Source organism: Podarcis tiliguerta (assembly GCF_965153285.1).
Source record: "Podarcis tiliguerta genome assembly, chromosome: 13".
Classification (NCBI taxonomy): domain Eukaryota; kingdom Metazoa; phylum Chordata; class Lepidosauria; order Squamata; family Lacertidae; genus Podarcis; species Podarcis tiliguerta.
In genome coordinates this window covers 26,473,971-26,491,664 of record NC_139546.1, presented here as the reverse complement: position 1 = coordinate 26,491,664, position 17,694 = coordinate 26,473,971, and the positions used below count along the sequence as shown (strand labels likewise).

Below are 17,694 nucleotides of genomic sequence, written 5' to 3'. Positions count from 1 at the left end.
AAACCTAACAACATCTGGAGAAGACTGACAGATTATAGAGACCAATATGTTTTTAAAAATACTTCAGGCAATGTACCATGGCTAGCACTCACCTTCTTTTAAGACTGTTCGCTTGACACAGCTGCCTATCAGAGTGTTGTAGGCCACCTGATGCCTGATCAAATTGAGGATGAGAGGAACCCGACTAGGATGGTGGAAAGCAATTTTGCTGAGCAGCGTTCCCTGAAGACTTCGTCCATCTGGCAAGGGGGCATCTTTGTTGAGGAAGTAGCAGTGTTGCTGTCCTGGCAAAGCCTGTTATGAAGGGGGCACACACAATCTCACATTTACTACTTGGTAATGCATAGCCAGGAGATGAAAACCAAACTACTGTTTTTGAAGAACAAAACTGCATTATTCCTTTATACTTTATTCCACCCTTCTCCAAAAAGTTCTACTAGTGACAAAGGAAGGTGAGTAATGGCTCTGACAAAAACAAATAGATACAACAAAAGCATTGTATCCACATTAAAAGAGGTAGGAACCAGTGCTATGGTTTCCCAAATTTGGGTGTTTTGGGACTGCAATTCCCAGCAATCCCTACTGCTAGCTAGGGATGATGGGAGTTGTAGTCCAAAAACAACTAGAGACCCAAGTTTGGGAAACTCCACTAGGTTGTATTTGCTCTCTTTGGGGCTCAATTATATGGCTTGCCTAGTTAATACTTAATCTTCTGGTACTGGGATTAAAATAAGATCTCATTATATACCATCTCATGCTATTTTTTTCTAGACATCAGTTTAAGTTTAGCAGCAGCAGCATAATTACTTTGTCTTTTGAGGAGTCAGTTGAAAGTATTATCAATACATAATGCCAACAATTCTCTTTTGTAGATCACTAATCATATCATGTGAGGTTCTTAGAACAGGAATTGCCTTCATTCCTTTCAGTCCAAGGTTCAGTTTCTCTACTGCACTCCTCTCAATAATATTCTCAATAATATTCTCTCTTGGGACGCGGGTGGTGCTGTGGGTAAAACCTCAGTGCCTAGGACTTGCCGATCGCATGGTCGGCGGTTCGAATCCCTGCGGCGGGGTGAGCTCCTGTCGTTCGGTCCCAGCTCCTGCCCACCTAGCAGTTTGAAAGCACCCTAAGTGCAAGTAGATAAATAGGCACCGCTTTATAGCTGGAAGGTAACAGCGTTTCCGTGTGCTGCGCTGGTGCTGGTTCGCCAGAGCAGCTTTGTCACGCTGGCCACGTGATCCAGAAGTGTCTTCAGACAGCGCTGGCTCCCGGCCTCTTAAGCGAGATGAGCACGCAACCCCAGAGTCGGTAACAACTGGCCTGTACGGGCAGGGGTACCTTTACCTTTACTAACATTCTCTCTTAAAAGCAAACTTGAGTAGTGGAACATCTGTCAGTTAGGAAGCAAAATGGTGCCATCAAAATGGCTTTGTATAGATCTCACAAGTGATCATTGGTCCAGCACACAGAGCAGGGCATACCCTAGATTAAGTCTTTTGCTCCAAGTGGAAAGGGTGGTGGTCTGGAAATAGGAGGGGTAGATTTCCCTCCCATTGGCCAACCTCTACTTCCTGTTGAGGTTTGTACTTGCAGTGACAACTCTCCCCTACAAGGGTGGAATGCTATTTAGGATAGTCTATCCTCAGATGCTGATTAAATCCAATTCCTGACTGTTCTGGGTTTTCTCAATACATAGGGCAGGAGATCCTGCTGAGGCCCTAGTCTATACAAGCAATTAAGAAAACAACTTTCCATAATGGTTAGTTGGTGGTCTTTGATTTTAAATTAAGTGTTTTCATTATACACAGATATGGTTGTAAACAGCTTTGATTTTTTATGAGATAGCAGGATGTAAATATTTTTATAAATAGAATAACTGGGAAAATAAAACGGTGTCCTGGAACCAGAGCCATAAGATTCCCTGTTCCAAGAAAGCTTGAGCCTTTAACAGAAGTGCTCCAGATAAGGGGTGGAAAAACACTGCACTATTTTGTAGCAAATCCCCAGTATAATGTGTACCAGGGGTCAGCAACCTTTTTCAGCCGTGGGTCTGTCCACCGTCCCTCAGACCATGCGGGGGGGGGGGGGAGACTATATTTTTTTTTTGGGGGGGGGGGGAATGAACGAATTCCTATGCCCCACAAATAACCCAGAGATGCATTTTAAATAAACACACACATTTTAGTCATGTAAAAACACACTGATTCCTTAACCGTCCGTGGGCAATTGGGCAGCATCCGGCCCCTGGGCTTTAAGTTGCCTACCTTTGCTGTGTACTTTATCACCACTCTTCCCTGAAGCCTCAAGATAAAGAACAATGGTGGAACTTCACCATAATTTATACTGAAGGCATCATCTAAACCTACCACAAATTCTCTAACAATGTAAAGTATTTCATTGAGAGAACATAGATTTTCTATAGTCAGATCATAAAGGTAAAGGTAAAGGTAAAGGTACCCCTGCCCGTACGGGCCAGTCTTGACAGACTCTAGGGTTGTGCGCCCATCTCACTCAAAGAGGCCGGGGGCCAGCGCTGTCTGAAGACACTTCCGGGTCACATGGCCAGTGTGACATCGCTGCTCTGGCGAGCCAGAGCCGCACACGGAAACGCCGTTTACCTTCCCTATTTATCTACTTGCACCCGAGAGTGCTTTCGAACTGCTAGGTTGGCAGGCGCTGGGACCGAACAGCGGGAGCGCACCCCGCCGCGGGGATTCGAACCGCCGACCTCTTGATCGGCAAGCCCTAGGCGCTGAGGCTTTAACCCACAGCGCCACCCGCGTCCCTAGTCAGATCATATAACCTGTCTAATCATGAAAAGCTATATATAGGATCCTGTATTAAAACTCCTGATATTTAGCTGATTGTGCACCTAGAATTTACCAACCTTCTCACATTCTGAAATCCCCACATAACTTACCGCATAAAAGCGCATATTATGATTCAATGGTCCAGGGTCATCTTCCTTGGATAGCTCAAACTGTGTGATAAGCTCATATAAGGGGACATACGTTGGAGGGGTTTCAAACAATGGAATGCCTGAGAAAAGAAAAAAAAAACTATAACCGCCCACCCAGAGATTTGTCCTCTCATAAAATACAAGCATTAGCTGTTACCTACAACTTGTATTTGTACTAGAGGGGATCTCAATAATTTTCACTACAACTTGACATGAGAGGTGCTTGTTGCAGCGTCAAATTTCTATAATCAGTTATCCAGAAACCACTTGTGCTTAATATATTCCAATGTGGATATTGAATGCTAGGAACTGTGAAATTCTTGACATGGAGCTAACATGAAAATCAGCGTGATCTTATGGAGTGCTGCACCTGGGAGAGATGGGTTCAAATACCCGAACACTAATAAATTACACTAGTAATCTTGAAGAAAAAGTAGCAGGATCTTAAACTAGTATATTAGTGAGATAGCCCTCCCATGATCTGTGTGAAGATGAATGAGAAAAGTAGTAGCATTAAAGGCAATCTAAAAGGCCTGAGAGTAATCCAACCTCTGTGCCATGGAAGGCCACATACTGGTCCCTCCCCAATTAGGCAAATTACATGTTTTTCTGTATCTGCTTGCTCTGCGCCATTTGTTTGACTGAAAAATTAACGTCTCTAAGGATTTGGCATGGATTTAAACAAACACAAAAAACTAGTAACAAAAACAGATTGAGAAGATTAGCTTTTAAGTGGTCAGTAGGGATATGGGAAAAAGGATGAAGACATCCATGTGCTCTCATTAATACAAGACTCTGCTTAGCATTACTCTGATTTCTTGCCTTTTCCCAATTGTATCATTTGGGTTAATCAGTTCCATGATTAACGTTAGACACTTTGGGGTTTTTTAAAAAAGAGGAAGACAGTCTGAAGCTGCAGGTATACGGAAAACATGATCTAGGCTGCAGAAATGCTGAAGAATAGAGGAGCAAATATTCATATCAACCCAAAATTTAAAATGATTTGACTGCTGCCCTCTAGGTGTCAGGTTATGGCACCAAATACATCACTGATGCTAGCAAAACTCTATCAACAGCTTATCTGAAGACATGACTGACCTGTGCAGTTCTGAAGTTTCTGAATGAAAGCCCGAGAAACTGGAATAGGCCTTGGGAACTTCAAGAAGAAGCAAGCTGGCAAATCAACACTATTGGCACTGGTGATTGAGGAGAAAGAAGGTGTCCTAAAGAAAAGATTACAATAGTATTACATCTGGGTTCATGCAAATACCTTTTTTTTTTTTTAACGTTAGGAAGGCTGTAAATACACCTTTGTTCAGTTCTGAGTAACTAATTTATGCCGTTAGAAAACTAATTTATGCATTGTCCATCTTGGATGACCGTATGGAATCATTCTAATTCATTATGGTAAAATAGCACCAACAAGTAACCAACAAATAGCACCTGTTTCTTACCCTTTGTTGTCCACCGGATGAGATCCCATAATGAGAGGGGCAATAGGAAGTTTGTTCATTGTCAGTGTTCCCTCAATTGTAACACATATGTTCATACCCAGGTAGCGAGGAACTGAAAGTGGAGGCAAGTGTTAACTTTTCAAACAGCTGTATTAAATAAAAATAAAAATCCACTGCACAGCAACGGGTAATAAACTGGAGGTTATGCGTTGCTTATCAGCATTATGCACTAAAACCCTGAAAAGAATTGAACTGGAGGGCGATAGGTTTCCTACACCTGCTTTAAGGAATAAGTACTTTAAAAATGGAGGGAGTGCCTATTGTACTCCACTTCTCTAATCTGAAAGACCATCAGGTGCGGTGCAATCAGAATAAGAGGGAAGAAGAATGGGTGCAGTGGCAGCAAGTTGGGCCAGCCATGGAAAAAACCACAAATTGGTTCAATTTGTCACTTGGCTGTTTACTAGGGTATTTAGTCTTTGCGACAAGCTGCAAACTTCATGGCTGGGGGTTTAATGTACAAGGTCCACTGCAGGTCCAGTACTGACATTTAGGCTAGATAATTTTCAGGATACTCCATCATGCTCACAATCATTAACCAGAAAACCAGAGAGCACAAGGTTATGTTTCCTACTAATAACCATTGTCTCTTAAAAAAAACAAAACACAAACCTACTACTACTACTACTACTACTACTACTACTACTACTACAGTAATCTGAACTCATTATTTAACTGCCTCACTGTTAATCAAGACATGCACATGTCAAGAAACTTGCCTGGAGTCTAGATAAATTAGTAATCCACAGGAATGTTAATAGGACTGCTTGTTGATAAACATCAGACAGTGTTGCAATATAAGAAGCTGTCAATACTCAACTGACTATATAATATACTATTTCAATATATAAACATTGGGGGGAATATCTATACTCAGGATACCACAAATAAACCTTATACCAAAATAAAAGAAATCTGCTGCTTGGGGTTCAAAGAAAACCTTCAATATAATCCAAGGTGTGTTCAGAATGCACATTTGGAAGCAGAAAGCATGTCTAGAAACATACCGTTGTTCTCATTCAGAATAATAGGAGCTCCAGTACCTTCCTCAATCAAATCATAGGGTGAAACATAATACTTCAGATTCATCAGGTGACCTGAAAGAAGAAAGCTTGTTAATAGGAAAGGGAACACAATGGGAATGGGAAGGTCAGAAGTGATGCCTATGTGTTGGTCTGGACATATAAGATTATGTCCACCTAGCATTCTATGTAATTAGGAAGGTCACAGCTCTTAGGACAAAGATCTACAAATTTTAGGGTTTGGGGGTTAATTTTTCATACTACCCACCACCTTCTATTCTCTTTTGCATGAAGTTCCATGTATTCCCAAATCTAATTCTCTTATCTGTGAAGCAGAAACCCATCGCTATGACTTACAGATCTCACCAGCCCTGATCACTGGCTATGCCGGTTGGGACTTTTGGGAGTTGTAGACAAAACTCAGGATTGACAAGGCTGCTCTATAAATTCTGTCCATTCTGTCCAAACAGCTGGCTTTTTGCTTCAAAGAGTATCTTAGTGGAACAATTCAATAAACGTGGGAGACTAAAGGTCATCAACTACATTCCTTTTCCTCTCATGGCACTTAAGATGTGGCTCAGCCTTGGGAATATGCCACCTTCATATTATGACCTTCTTACAAGGAATTCAGAGTGGCATATGCAGCATTGTTTTTATTCTTACAACAATCCCATGAGAAAAATGGCCTGCTTAGTATCACCAAGCAACTTCATAGTAGTGTAGGGATTCCAACACCCGGAATTAAACCACAGTCATATACTGGCTATGAGCAAAAAAACCCCCAACAACCCAGTAATTTATGATGTGGCTCATGTATACCTAATTTACCAAACATGTATTCAGAAGCTCTGAAGATTCTTGGTCCTGCTGATGGCTATATCTGGGGTTGGGAAAGAATTTTCCTTGAAGTCACTTTGGCTGCAGATTCTGAGAATATTTTGCCTTTCCTGTTAAGAGGTGGATCACTTGCATTTATGGAGCTCTTTGCTTTGCTAGCTAGCAGTCTTCCAATATGCATCTTTTCTCTGCTTATGGAATACTGGATAGGCTGAGCTCCATAAGGGGCTAATATGTGGATGGGTATTTCAACTCTTTAACAACAACAACAACAAAATTAGCATTGCACCATTTCACAATCATCTTTAAAGGGGGGAAATGGGCAGTATTGTAAAATGGACCCCTCTTCTGTCACAATTTACAGTCGCCTACCTCCACTCCTTGGGGTGAGATAGCCAACACTGCCATGCAGAATCTTGTCCAAAGGGCTTGCATTGGTGGCTTGCCTACAAGCGGACAGAATCAAAGACATATGATAAGCTGGTGCAGAATTAAGACCCAAGACTGCCACAGTATAAATCTTTTGGATTATTATCTTAGACTGAATTTGTAACATGCCCAAACTGAAATTTTAGGTTTGCAGCACTAAGATTAAAAAGAGGTCTTGGATACGGGAGCCTGGAAATCCAGTACCACCTCCTCATTGGATTTAGCAGTCAATCTTTCAACCCCAGTTCCTCAAAGACCAAAGGTAGTTGTAGGGTTTGTTTGTTTGTTTATCTTTCAGTTTTAAGACTCTGGATTCCATAATGCTACCTTTGGAAACTTAAATAGCAATTCAAATGAAAGAAATGTAATATGCAAGCTTCTTTATTAATAAGCACCTATTTCTATAGACTGCTTTAGGGTACAGTGAGTTTGGCTGTGTTTGTTGCATTCATCTTCATGTGAGCCCTTTAAACTTGATCATCATCTGCCATATTTACAGAGGATGGAACTGAGGCTAAGATGTTGTGGCTTATCCGGGGAATAGCTAGTGGATCTGTAATTCAAGTAAGATTTGAACTCAGTTCCTTCCAAGTTCAATGTTCTACTTCCTGAACAGTATTGCTGCTTAGGACATCAACAAGTAAATGCTGGGTTCATTCAGTAAGGCAAACTTCTCTTACCAGTACATCCCTGCCATCTTTGAAAGATCAAGCTCCAAGGACTGAAGAGCCAAGTACATTTTAGTTTTCAGTTTGCTAAGGAGAAAAAATAAAATATTATTTTAAAATTGGTACAGAAAAAAAGACAAAAAGATGCTTTGACGTGGCAACCCTATACACATTAACCTGGAAGTAGGTCTTTTTGAACTCATTGGGACTCCCTTCCAGTATACGGTACATGTATAGAATTGCACTGTGAGCCAACCGGAGCACTGTCCGACAAGTAGCAGCCTTCCACGGAAGGTCTCTCAACTGTTATCATACAAGATCACAGACATGCCAAGGACTTAAGCTTCAGACTTTTTATAGCTTAGGTAGTTATTTAGCTGAACACCAGAATCTGGAAACGACAGGAAGGGAGACTGCTCTCGCACTCTGGTCCTGCTTGTGGGCTTCCCAAAGGCATCCGGTTGGCCACTGTGAGAACAATATGCTGAACTAGACGGGCCATGAGGTTCTTACATTCTTAGCTTTCCTATTAAAAAATCCCTTTTTGACAAAATGAAGACTATATTCTAAGACTGGCCATACTTCTAAAATTTCCAATGCACACAAAGGATCCAACCTTGGCTGAACAACTCCTCTTTTAAAAAAGATGCAGATTTTAGCCCCTTTTGTGTTCTTTCTAGCGTCAGTAATACTGCAGTTCTACACTGGCTTCCTTGAAGTTGGGAGAGATAATCAAGAGCGGTAATGTAGGAAAGGGAAGGGGGTGGCACATAAAGTAAGGAGAAAAGGGGCAGGTAGACATACAATTGGGCAGGGTTTCAACCACTATATGCAATGCTCTAACAAATATGTGACTGAAGTGTTGCCACATCACAGAAATTATGACTAGTGGAATGCTTACTTGTCACCAGGCAGTTTATACAGATTGACAAGACCCTTCAGGTGCTTAGAAAATTCTTCAAAATTTCTCTCTCTGGGAAAGAAAAACATATCAATTTTAGAGAATCTGGAGGAATCATACATGCCAGAGATATTTACAGTTAGATGCACCTAAGAGAGACGGTGAAAGGAGTCCATTTCAACATTTTAGCTCCAAAAGCACATGCTACTACAGCACTCCTCCATAAAATTCCAAGATGCACAATACACTTCATAGGAAAAATAGATAGCCACCCCCCCATACTGGAGGGTTGCAAGTACTGAAGCTTCGATTTCAGTATCCTTACTTTGAAATGTTATGGCCCAAGCTGCTTGCCTATGGTGCTGTGCCCTCTGTAGGCTTCAGCGCTCTTTTGCTGGCTACTTGTCCTCCTGGGCCTTCTCAAAACTCTCTGAGAGGACTTTTTCCCTATGTGACTCTCATAGCCCTGAAACCAGTATTCTGAAGGAGAATTTCTAAGAGAAATCTTTAGAACAAAACAAATTATTGTAAGGCCTAGGTGGTTGCCAACAACCCTATTCTCCTGATAGAAGAGAAATATGACAAGTTCACCAATGCAGTGCCTGATGATGTCAATGTGCCTGCCAGTATCTATGGCATCTGCCAAAGGTCTCAGAAAATACCGCTTCAAAAAGTCACAATGCATGAGAGACTATTTGCTCTTCCCCCTCCGTTCCTATTTGCACTGGCTTGGCCTCTCCTAGACACGCACCCAGCAACCATTTTGTGCTACACTATGCCCCTTCGGTAGCCATTTTATAACTAACATTCACAGGGCTTTCTTAAAATTCCAAATGTGCTCACTGGCTGAAAAATGTTGGTGATCCCTACGTACAGAGTGACACCACTCCTAATTTCTTATTAAAGACTCAACCCTGCCTTCTTACTTAGGAGCAAAGGAGTTGGCCTCTCTGCAGTGGATGAGAACAGTCTTCATATAATTCCAAAGAGGAAGTAAAAACCTTCTGCTGAAATCTATGTTTTTAAAAACCCCAAATGTGCAAGTTACAGTGACTTATCCAATGCATTTCAAAGACCTTCATGGATAAACAGGGACCTTTCAAACATGAGCTTGAAGCTGTTTTACAATTCAGTTTGGAGGCCAAGACAAGCAACTATTTGACAATTTGGTGGTAACAGCAAACTGTGGTTTGTATTAGGGAAGAAGTAACTCAAAGAAATGGAGAGCCCACGGGGAGGATGGAGGGCCTTATCATAAGGCCCATTCATATAACACCAAACCTGACTTGGTGTTGTTTGAACCAGCTCAGTGAATACAGAATATATATTGGGTCTATGTTGCACCAGTGTCAACATACTCTTCACATGTTGTGAGAGAGATTTGGGTCAGCTGTACAAGGCTCAAGTCATAGCTAATTAGCCACCAAAGGCAGGAGCAACACACTACATCCTAAGGAAAACTGCATGCTTAAAAGGCTCGTTTTGGCAGGGTGGTGCTTTATAACAGGAAAAAGAGAACTGAAAAGAAACCTGATTATGGTGACCCTAAAAATTCCATATTGTCTGGATATTGGACTTTTTTTTTAAGCAAGTAAATAAACATTCTGTTTCATGGTCTCTGATATGAGCTATTTATGCTGCTTTTCAAAAGGGCCAGAAACTGAAAACTGGATGAATATCCTCAGTTCATATGCACCCACTGTTTGCTGTCAAATCTAAGCAACACTGCTGCCCCACCCAATTCTTCAATTCTTGTTCATTCCAAAATCTTCACCTCACCCTACACAATTCCTGAAAAGCACTATGGTTGAGAAAAGATCTGTACTCTATGTTCTAAAATAGCCAATATGGTGGATGAGTAAGCCACAATAAATCCAGAATGCTGTTTATAAATTGTACAAGAGACATTATAGGAAATGGAGGAATGGTTGTAGCCATACAACAGAACTGCACATGGAGAAGGTATGTAGCCAGTAATGAAAGAGACTTAGTACTCACCTTAGATGCTGCACCAGCTCTGGGCAACTCTAGAAGGGAAAATAAAAATATGTGCCACAACTTCAATTGAAACTGTTGCAGTTATTCAGCACAATGGTGCTGGCTTAAATTGTACATGACTATAGGGAATGTCAGCTTCAAATGAGTACAAAACCCTTAAAACTTTCCTAAACAGTCCTACAGGATATTTGGACAATGCAGAAGGCAGGTCAGAGATGTCCAGTGTTTCAAACACTGGGTGATAAGTAAGGATGATTAGAAATGACTGCAAGCATTTTGAAGGATGAGACGATAAAGTTAAAAAATGATCTCAAATCCTTACGCTGCTCCGAAAAGAACAAAAAATAAGTTTGGGGAGGGGGAGAGAATTACAAATGGTACTAACTTGGTTAGCAAGCTATTTGTACCACACTAGTAATAGGGTAAAGGGAGCTTTGACTTCTCTCGCTACTACTGAGGGATCCAACATTTTATTAAAGGCTGGGAAATGATAGCCTCGGTTTTGAAAGAGTAGGCAGAATGTGAAAATGTGGCAGCTTGTGACTTTTTTACAAGGGACTGGCTAAGAGGACTTAAAGGGAATTGGGCTGAATAGATCACTTTCCTTCTGGAGAAGTGTAAAACTAAATGCAGGAGTAGAGATATCTGGATTTTAGGAAGCTGTTAAGCTCAGGGTTGATACATACTGTAGACTGCCCTGTGCTCTCAGAACAGAATGGGCTGTAAAAACATGTTTCTACAAAAAGTAGAAGGCAGAAGTTTGGTGTGACCTTCATACTCTACGTACCACAGGGTTTTCTCCATGATGGGCCACCTTAACATCACACAGCTGTCCTGTAGGATCCAAATGGACTTCCACATAGAACATGTCTGAAGTTATGTAACATTCAGTGCCATTTGCACTAAGATGAGATCCAAGACTTACACACAAGAAGAGAAAAGGTATTCACACATGAAAAGCTTTATCAAATACCAATCAATAGCACATAAATCTGTTTGGCTGGAGGCCTCTCTCCTGGTCTCCCCTGGAGGCTCCAGACTGATAATAATGGGCTGCATACAGGTTGGTTGCACTGAATTTATACTGAACCTGCAATCTTAACCTCACTTTCAGGAAGTAAGTCACACTGACTTCAATAGTTCTAAACAGCCATAGATAGGATTGTACTGTAAGTCTTGATTAACTTGTCCCTTTAATTCCAATGAGAAATAAGTGCAACAACCAATTTTGATTATAGTCCAATGTGTAGGGTACATACCTCTTACATTTCTCTTTCTACATAACCACCATGTGATTGCTATTTGGCAACATTCCTTTTTTAAAAAAAATTATTTCAAAACCGAAAAATGGCAATATTCCTTTCCACCCATCCAGGGTAGAGATGGATCTAAACTAAAATCTAAGTCTAATTAAATCAAACATTTGATCTGCTGGACCTCACTGCAACACAAACTTTGGCTTTTCATTCTTAAGCGTGTAGTATAAACAGTGAATAAAAAAATACAAAAAATGTGATTGGTTGTAGTCTCAATTAGCTCTTAAACATAAGATACACAAAAAGTATTAATCTTACTCAGTGGCGGGGAACCTATGGCCCTCTAGATATTGCTGGACTAAAATTCCAAACAGTCCCAGCCAGTTGGCTAATTGTCAGGGATCATGGGAGTTACTCACCCATTTTGTCTTGCAATAGACTCTAAGCGATCTGTCATGGCAGGTAGTGATGTCACTAGGAGGAAGATGAGCTTGTTTAAAGCCAAGTACATAAGCAAATTTATTCAAGTCCCAATAGGTGATATCCAACCAAGCCATACTCAGAGTAGACCCACTGAAATCAATGGACAGTTGATCTGAACTGAAAGGGGGTGGCAGACATAGAGGTTTATCTTTCCATCTGCTGGGCAGCTGGAGCTTTAACTGCCTGAGAAAGCCAGCTCACCTTCACAGCCCCTTATCAACTATGAGGTAGAGGCAATAGCCAAGGCACTTCTATTTGTCACCGAACTTGTGCCACATTCTAAAGATGCAGCCCAAAGACAAGACCCTGCCTCTTGGTCAGAAATCCTACAATTGTAGACAATTACTCCACAACTTGTGGAAATAAGAGTAAAAATTTGATCCTGAACTGCCCTCAGATGTGCACGTAAGAGACAACTTCTGTGTCTGTACTAATTTAATTAGTTACTTGATTAATTATACTTGATTTCAGAAAGTGACAGAATTGCCACCTCACAGCAGTGGCTGTTTTAAAAGGTGGACAACCAGGATATTGAACTATGCAGAGATTCAACACACAGTCAACTGAGTTGGAACTTCGGGCTCACAGGAGCCTTTCGCTTACCCAGTTTTCCCATTGAAAAAAAATGAGAATTACTATGGTACAGGCTGCAAGTTTTGGTAACTGGCCTGAACAGGAACATAAACAATCTTTCTTCTTTAACCAGACACCAAGTGGTTAGGAGTGTGCAATATAACATGTGACTATACAAACAGTGATAATTGATTCAATGACTCTATTGAACATGAGCATTATACATGCCCAGTATACAGCTTACCCATTACAGCAACACAGAGCCTAAGAATGCAGTTATAAACATACAAGGCCATAAGTTCCACTAAATACAGTAGGACTTCTGAGTAAGCATGCAAAGGGCTGTCCAAGAACCTTGAGGGTATCACAGTAATTCTTTGCGCCCATCTAGTACAAACCATATAAACACCTTTATTATCCTAATGTCAATTCCTCCTAATCTTTTTTTTTAAAAAAAACCACAAACACTTAGTTATGTTTCAGAAGCATCTACCAACCTTTTAATGCCTTCTGCAAAGTTTCTAAGCAGCTGACAAGATTCTGGTGACCAACAGAGTTCATTACAACTCGCTTTTCCTACGTTCAAAGGTGATGGAGAGAAAAAAATAGAGAAAGTGTTCATGCACATTCAGCAATACTGTGAAAAGAAAGCTATAACTAAAACATTGGAGAATTCAACTGCATTCCTGAAGGCTTCCACTTTGTTTGTTCTGGAAAAATCAGCTCCTATGGGTGCTGTAAATAAAAAAAAACCACCCACAGATGATGGCCTTGTGCATTATAAAGCTAGACCATTGTATGAGTCACACCAACTCAAACCAATGACAGCTCAGAATTGTTCTACTAAATAATAGCAAATAAAAAGAATTATTATTCAAAAGCTAGATTGTTTTGACTAATACTTTCTGTGTTCTAAGAGTTACTGGGTTTTTGATAAAAGAATCAGCAAAGACAGTTTCTTTGCAATTGTGGTCCATCACTGCCAATCTTCCCATATAGTGCATAGTTGCAGAGGAATGCTAGGCACCTTCATCTAGGGAGTATTCACAATTGATATGGAACAGCAGCAAAGACAGCGCTACCAGAATGGAGAGCATGTCATAGAATTCAACCCAGAATCTTCTGTAACTGCTAGGATTCTGTGAAAGATGCACACATTCTGTGAAAGATCTCTTGGCAATTTACTGTTGACAGTGTCCTCTCTAAGTAGACAATCTTGACAATCACTGTTTTATGAAAATGTGCAAGGAGATTTTATCAAGTACTCCCATCTAAAATACGCTAAAACCTTACCATAACTTGCCGGACAAGCTTCATGGTTTCTGTCCACGGTCTACTGTTAGGGTTAAACTTGACATGAAGCCTTTCTAGAAGGGAACTCATCTTATTCAGTTTCTCTGTTTCTATAAGAGAAATTGCAAGTCAGTGAAGCATACGATATATTTGAATTTCTGTCCAGAGATGCAGGTTCACCTTCAATTTCCCTGCATAACCCCCAGAGAACATTGACTTGAGCTATGTAACCATGAATAGACTAAAGTACCTTGCAGAATGGGACCATGGTACATGCAATCCAGAATTCTTTACAATACTGTCAGGGGTTCAGGAGCAGAGGCACAGGATAAGGAGGAAATGGAGAGTGAAGGGGAGGAGTCCGAAGGAAATGTCAGCGATGACAGCGATCCGAGGTCTCTGAGTCTTTCCAGTGAATCGGACAATTCACAGAAAGGAGCCCCCATGGTCAGGGCAAGGGGAGTGCCCAGGGGAACACCTCGGGAAGAAGGGGGCAGAGGGGACTCAGAGAGTAGCAGTTGGAAATCCGGGCCCACGTCCCCCCCAGAGTGCAGTAGGGGGGAGGAGTCCCAGGCATCGGGATCAGGTGGCGCGCTGCCAGCGGGAGAACATGAGGCAGGAGTGACCACACCTCCGTTGGGGAGTGAGGAAACGGTCATCAGGAAAGTTAAACGCGCGCGCGCGCCAAGTTCAAATGTACAGGAGGGAGGCACAGTTGGCAGCCCGGGAAGAGAGCCAGGTCCTAAAGCCCGCCGAAGAGAGCGGGAGGAGTCAGGGGGGTCATCGTCAGCCTCAGAAGAATCCAGGGAGACAGGGGCACCGGAGGGCAGCAGGACCCAGAGGAGAAAGAAGAGGTGGAGTAAAGCTAGAGTCTTAAACTGGTGTACAGGGGGCGGAGACTCAGATGGAGCTTCGCCGGTCTAAAGCCTAGACGTAGAGCTGGAGCGCTGCGGCGGGAAATGGAAACTGTACTTCAATAAAGACTTTTGTACATAAATACCAGCCAGCGTTGGTCCTCTGTGAGCTGGGACCAGGAGCCAGCCCTGACAAATACGTACCGTCAACATTAGATAACCAATGACAGGTACTGATCTATGTTCTCCATATTTCTTACATACGGGTGTAGAAGAGATCAATACTGTCATAAGTAAAATATCAAGCTCAGGACACAGTAAGAGGGCTTAATCCTACAGTGAACACAGCTAAAAGGGGCCTGCTTCATATTATTAAACCTCAGAACTTTATTTAAAATCCTATGCTAACAATGGAATGGCAAAATCAAATGGAGGAGTTCAAGATGTTGTTGTTTTAAAGGCAAATATAGCTCAGTGGGTTTACAAAAAGAAAACCTAAAGTTTAATATTTTGTTTTCAGCTAAAGGACCTCAGGTTGATTCTTTTGTATCTACTGATATATTTACTATTAATGCTCTCTGTGAAAGTGTGATTCTTAAGTGATGCATCCCTTTCTGAGACATTTATAAGAAGGCAGGTTAAACAGGCATTGTTTTCAGCTATCCTACTGGCAAACTAACAATGCTGTAACGTCTGAAATGCACAGGAGGCTTTACAAGGGAGCAATTACTTCAATATTTTTAAACCTCAGAAAGCAAGTTAGGCAGCATCATACATAATGAGCAAAAGATTTGTAAAGAAAGCTGTAGCAAGAATATTTACTTTCATTTTTTCAATGGAAAGTTAAATAACCTTTAACACAAAGCCGTAAATAGCAACTCACCCGACTGCCTGTGGTGAAGTAAGAACTACCTCCAGGTAACAAGGCAGGAAAGCTGTAAACCCACAAATGACTAAGAGGTGCATGTTGGCAGGCAGCCTAGAATTTTTTTAAAAAAATTGATTTCTTTTTGGATGTTGCTATTTTTTTGAAAAGCTGCAAAAATGCAGAAGGCATCAACACCTCTAAAACCATCTCCATTTAATTATGGGTATTATGTATGTCATTTACAGTGCTGGAAAAGTTTCAAATTCTTAGGCAGCTGCAGAGTGACAAGTGTAGACAGCATATTTCTAGGTAGTAACACAACTGCAATTTTTTCTTTCCTTAACATTTCTACCAAGTTATCTATCTCCATTTAGGATGATCATCTTATATTGTCATATACTCAGCATATTGGTCCATCTAGGCCACTACTGTCTACTGATGGGCAGCTAAGCCTCATGTTATTTATTGGTCAGACAAAGGTCTTTCAAAGCACTGCTGATGGTCTTCTAACTGGATATACCAGAGATTGAATCTGAGATCTTATGCACACAAAGCAAGTGCTTTATTACTCAGCTATGGTCCACCCTCACCAGAAACCTTAAAAACCTACTCTTCACTCTGTGTTTTGAAAAGCAAAACCTCTAGCATGTCCTCCATACACATCCCTGGGTCTGCTAGCTAGTCACTGCTTGCAGACAAAAGGCCTGAAAGAACCTTTGATTTAACTCAACATGGTGGTTAGCATATGCTAAAGAAACATCCAGCTCCTTTCTGAGGTTTAAAGTCCATGAAAGTACCTTTCTCTTTCTACAAAGCTCATCTCTTGCATGATGGAGGACTGCAAAGGCTACAGTCCTAAACATGTACTAGCCTACTAGTCAGGCCAACTGAACATAGTGAGGTTTACTACCAAGTAAGCACAGTATAGGATTCAGCAGTAAATTCCATAACAGCTTCTACATTTTGGGCGTTCCACCAAGCCCCTTTCCACCTGCAGGATGGGGAGTCTGCTGGCTTCCAGATGTCGTTTGATCCCAGCTCTCATCAGCCCTAGCCAGCAGAGCCAATGGTCAGTTATGATGGGATCTGGGGCACAGCACCATCTTGAGGCCCATAGGTTCCTCACACCCGCCTTAACAGCAGGCGGCAGAGAGAGATCGAGCACGTTTAAATAAAGAAAAGAAAGCCAAACTTGTTTCTCGCCCCCACTGAAGAAGCATTCAACTGTTGAATGCTTTGCAGATACTACCATAGGAGCAGACTCCTAGCCCACCCCCAGCCCCAAGTTCACAGGCACCGCCATTCAAATGGCGTGCATGTGCTGGGTCTTGTGATTGATTGCGTTTCACCCTCACCCCCATATTTTATAATAATAATAATTTTATTCGAGTCGACACCCCTGGATGCTACAATTAAAAAAGGGGGGTGGGGCCTTTTTAAAAACTCCCTAACTCCAATCTGTACACAACTCCCGGAGAAGAATCCACGAATGAGGTCCGACGTCTTCCCGGAAGCGCTTTCCTCCCGTCCATGGAAGGCCCCGTAGCTCTCTTTGAACGAGGAGCAGTGAGGCCCTTCTGACCTCTTCGCCAGAGAACTTCCGATGCTTTTCCGCAAAGGATTGGGCAGCGTTGGCGGGCGAACCTTAACGAAATCTACAAACCGCCGCTCGGACTCCCGTCCCGCCCAACCCCCCTTGGTCTAAGGGGCCCGGTCTTCCTACGAAACTCGAGCACCCTCACCCTCACCATTTGCCAAAGGAAAGCGAGAGAGCTTGACCCCCCCCCCGTCACTCACCCTCGGCGCCCCCTTGGGCCGCCTTCATCCCTCAGGAGCGTGGTGGGGCGGGAGAGGGGCCAGGTGCCCCCCTCCGCTCTCCCTCATGTGGAGGTGGGGGGGAGAGGTCCTCTCCCGCTCCGAGGTGGAGGCGGCGAGGCCGGGCGAGAGCAGCAGTTGGCCTGAGATGCTACCCCGCAGCAACCGCCATCCCGCCGCCGGCCGCGCGATACTAAGTCGCGCTTCTTCTCGCGGGATTC

At 42.3% G+C, this 17,694-nt stretch overlaps 1 protein-coding gene across 2 annotated transcripts in view; it reads right to left on the bottom strand.

Moving 5' to 3' along the window:
• The window catches only part of MED1 (mediator complex subunit 1), a 26,796-nt gene extending 9,102 nt beyond the window's left edge, over positions 1 to 17,694 (bottom strand). The window contains exons 1-14 of one of the 2 annotated variants that reach the window (XM_083408510.1): positions 17,456 to 17,694; positions 13,937 to 14,046; positions 13,141 to 13,219; positions 12,007 to 12,061; positions 11,119 to 11,251; positions 10,332 to 10,360; positions 8,334 to 8,405; positions 7,445 to 7,519; positions 6,708 to 6,781; positions 5,484 to 5,573; positions 4,417 to 4,528; positions 4,061 to 4,185; positions 2,924 to 3,042; positions 93 to 294 (exon numbers count right to left, since the gene is read on the bottom strand). In XM_083408510.1, the coding sequence (XP_083264636.1) occupies positions 93 to 294; positions 2,924 to 3,042; positions 4,061 to 4,185; positions 4,417 to 4,528; positions 5,484 to 5,573; positions 6,708 to 6,781; positions 7,445 to 7,519; positions 8,334 to 8,405; positions 10,332 to 10,360; positions 11,119 to 11,251; positions 12,007 to 12,061; positions 13,141 to 13,219; positions 13,937 to 14,046; positions 17,456 to 17,483 (1,303 nt within the window). In that variant the 5' untranslated portion in view covers positions 17,484 to 17,694. Of the gene's footprint in view, positions 1 to 92; positions 295 to 2,923; positions 3,043 to 4,060; positions 4,186 to 4,416; positions 4,529 to 5,483; positions 5,574 to 6,707; positions 6,782 to 7,444; positions 7,520 to 8,333; positions 8,406 to 10,331; positions 10,361 to 11,118; positions 11,252 to 12,006; positions 12,062 to 13,140; positions 13,220 to 13,936; positions 14,235 to 14,990 lie in introns of both variants that reach the window. The other variant, XM_083408511.1, reaches the window with a different exon arrangement.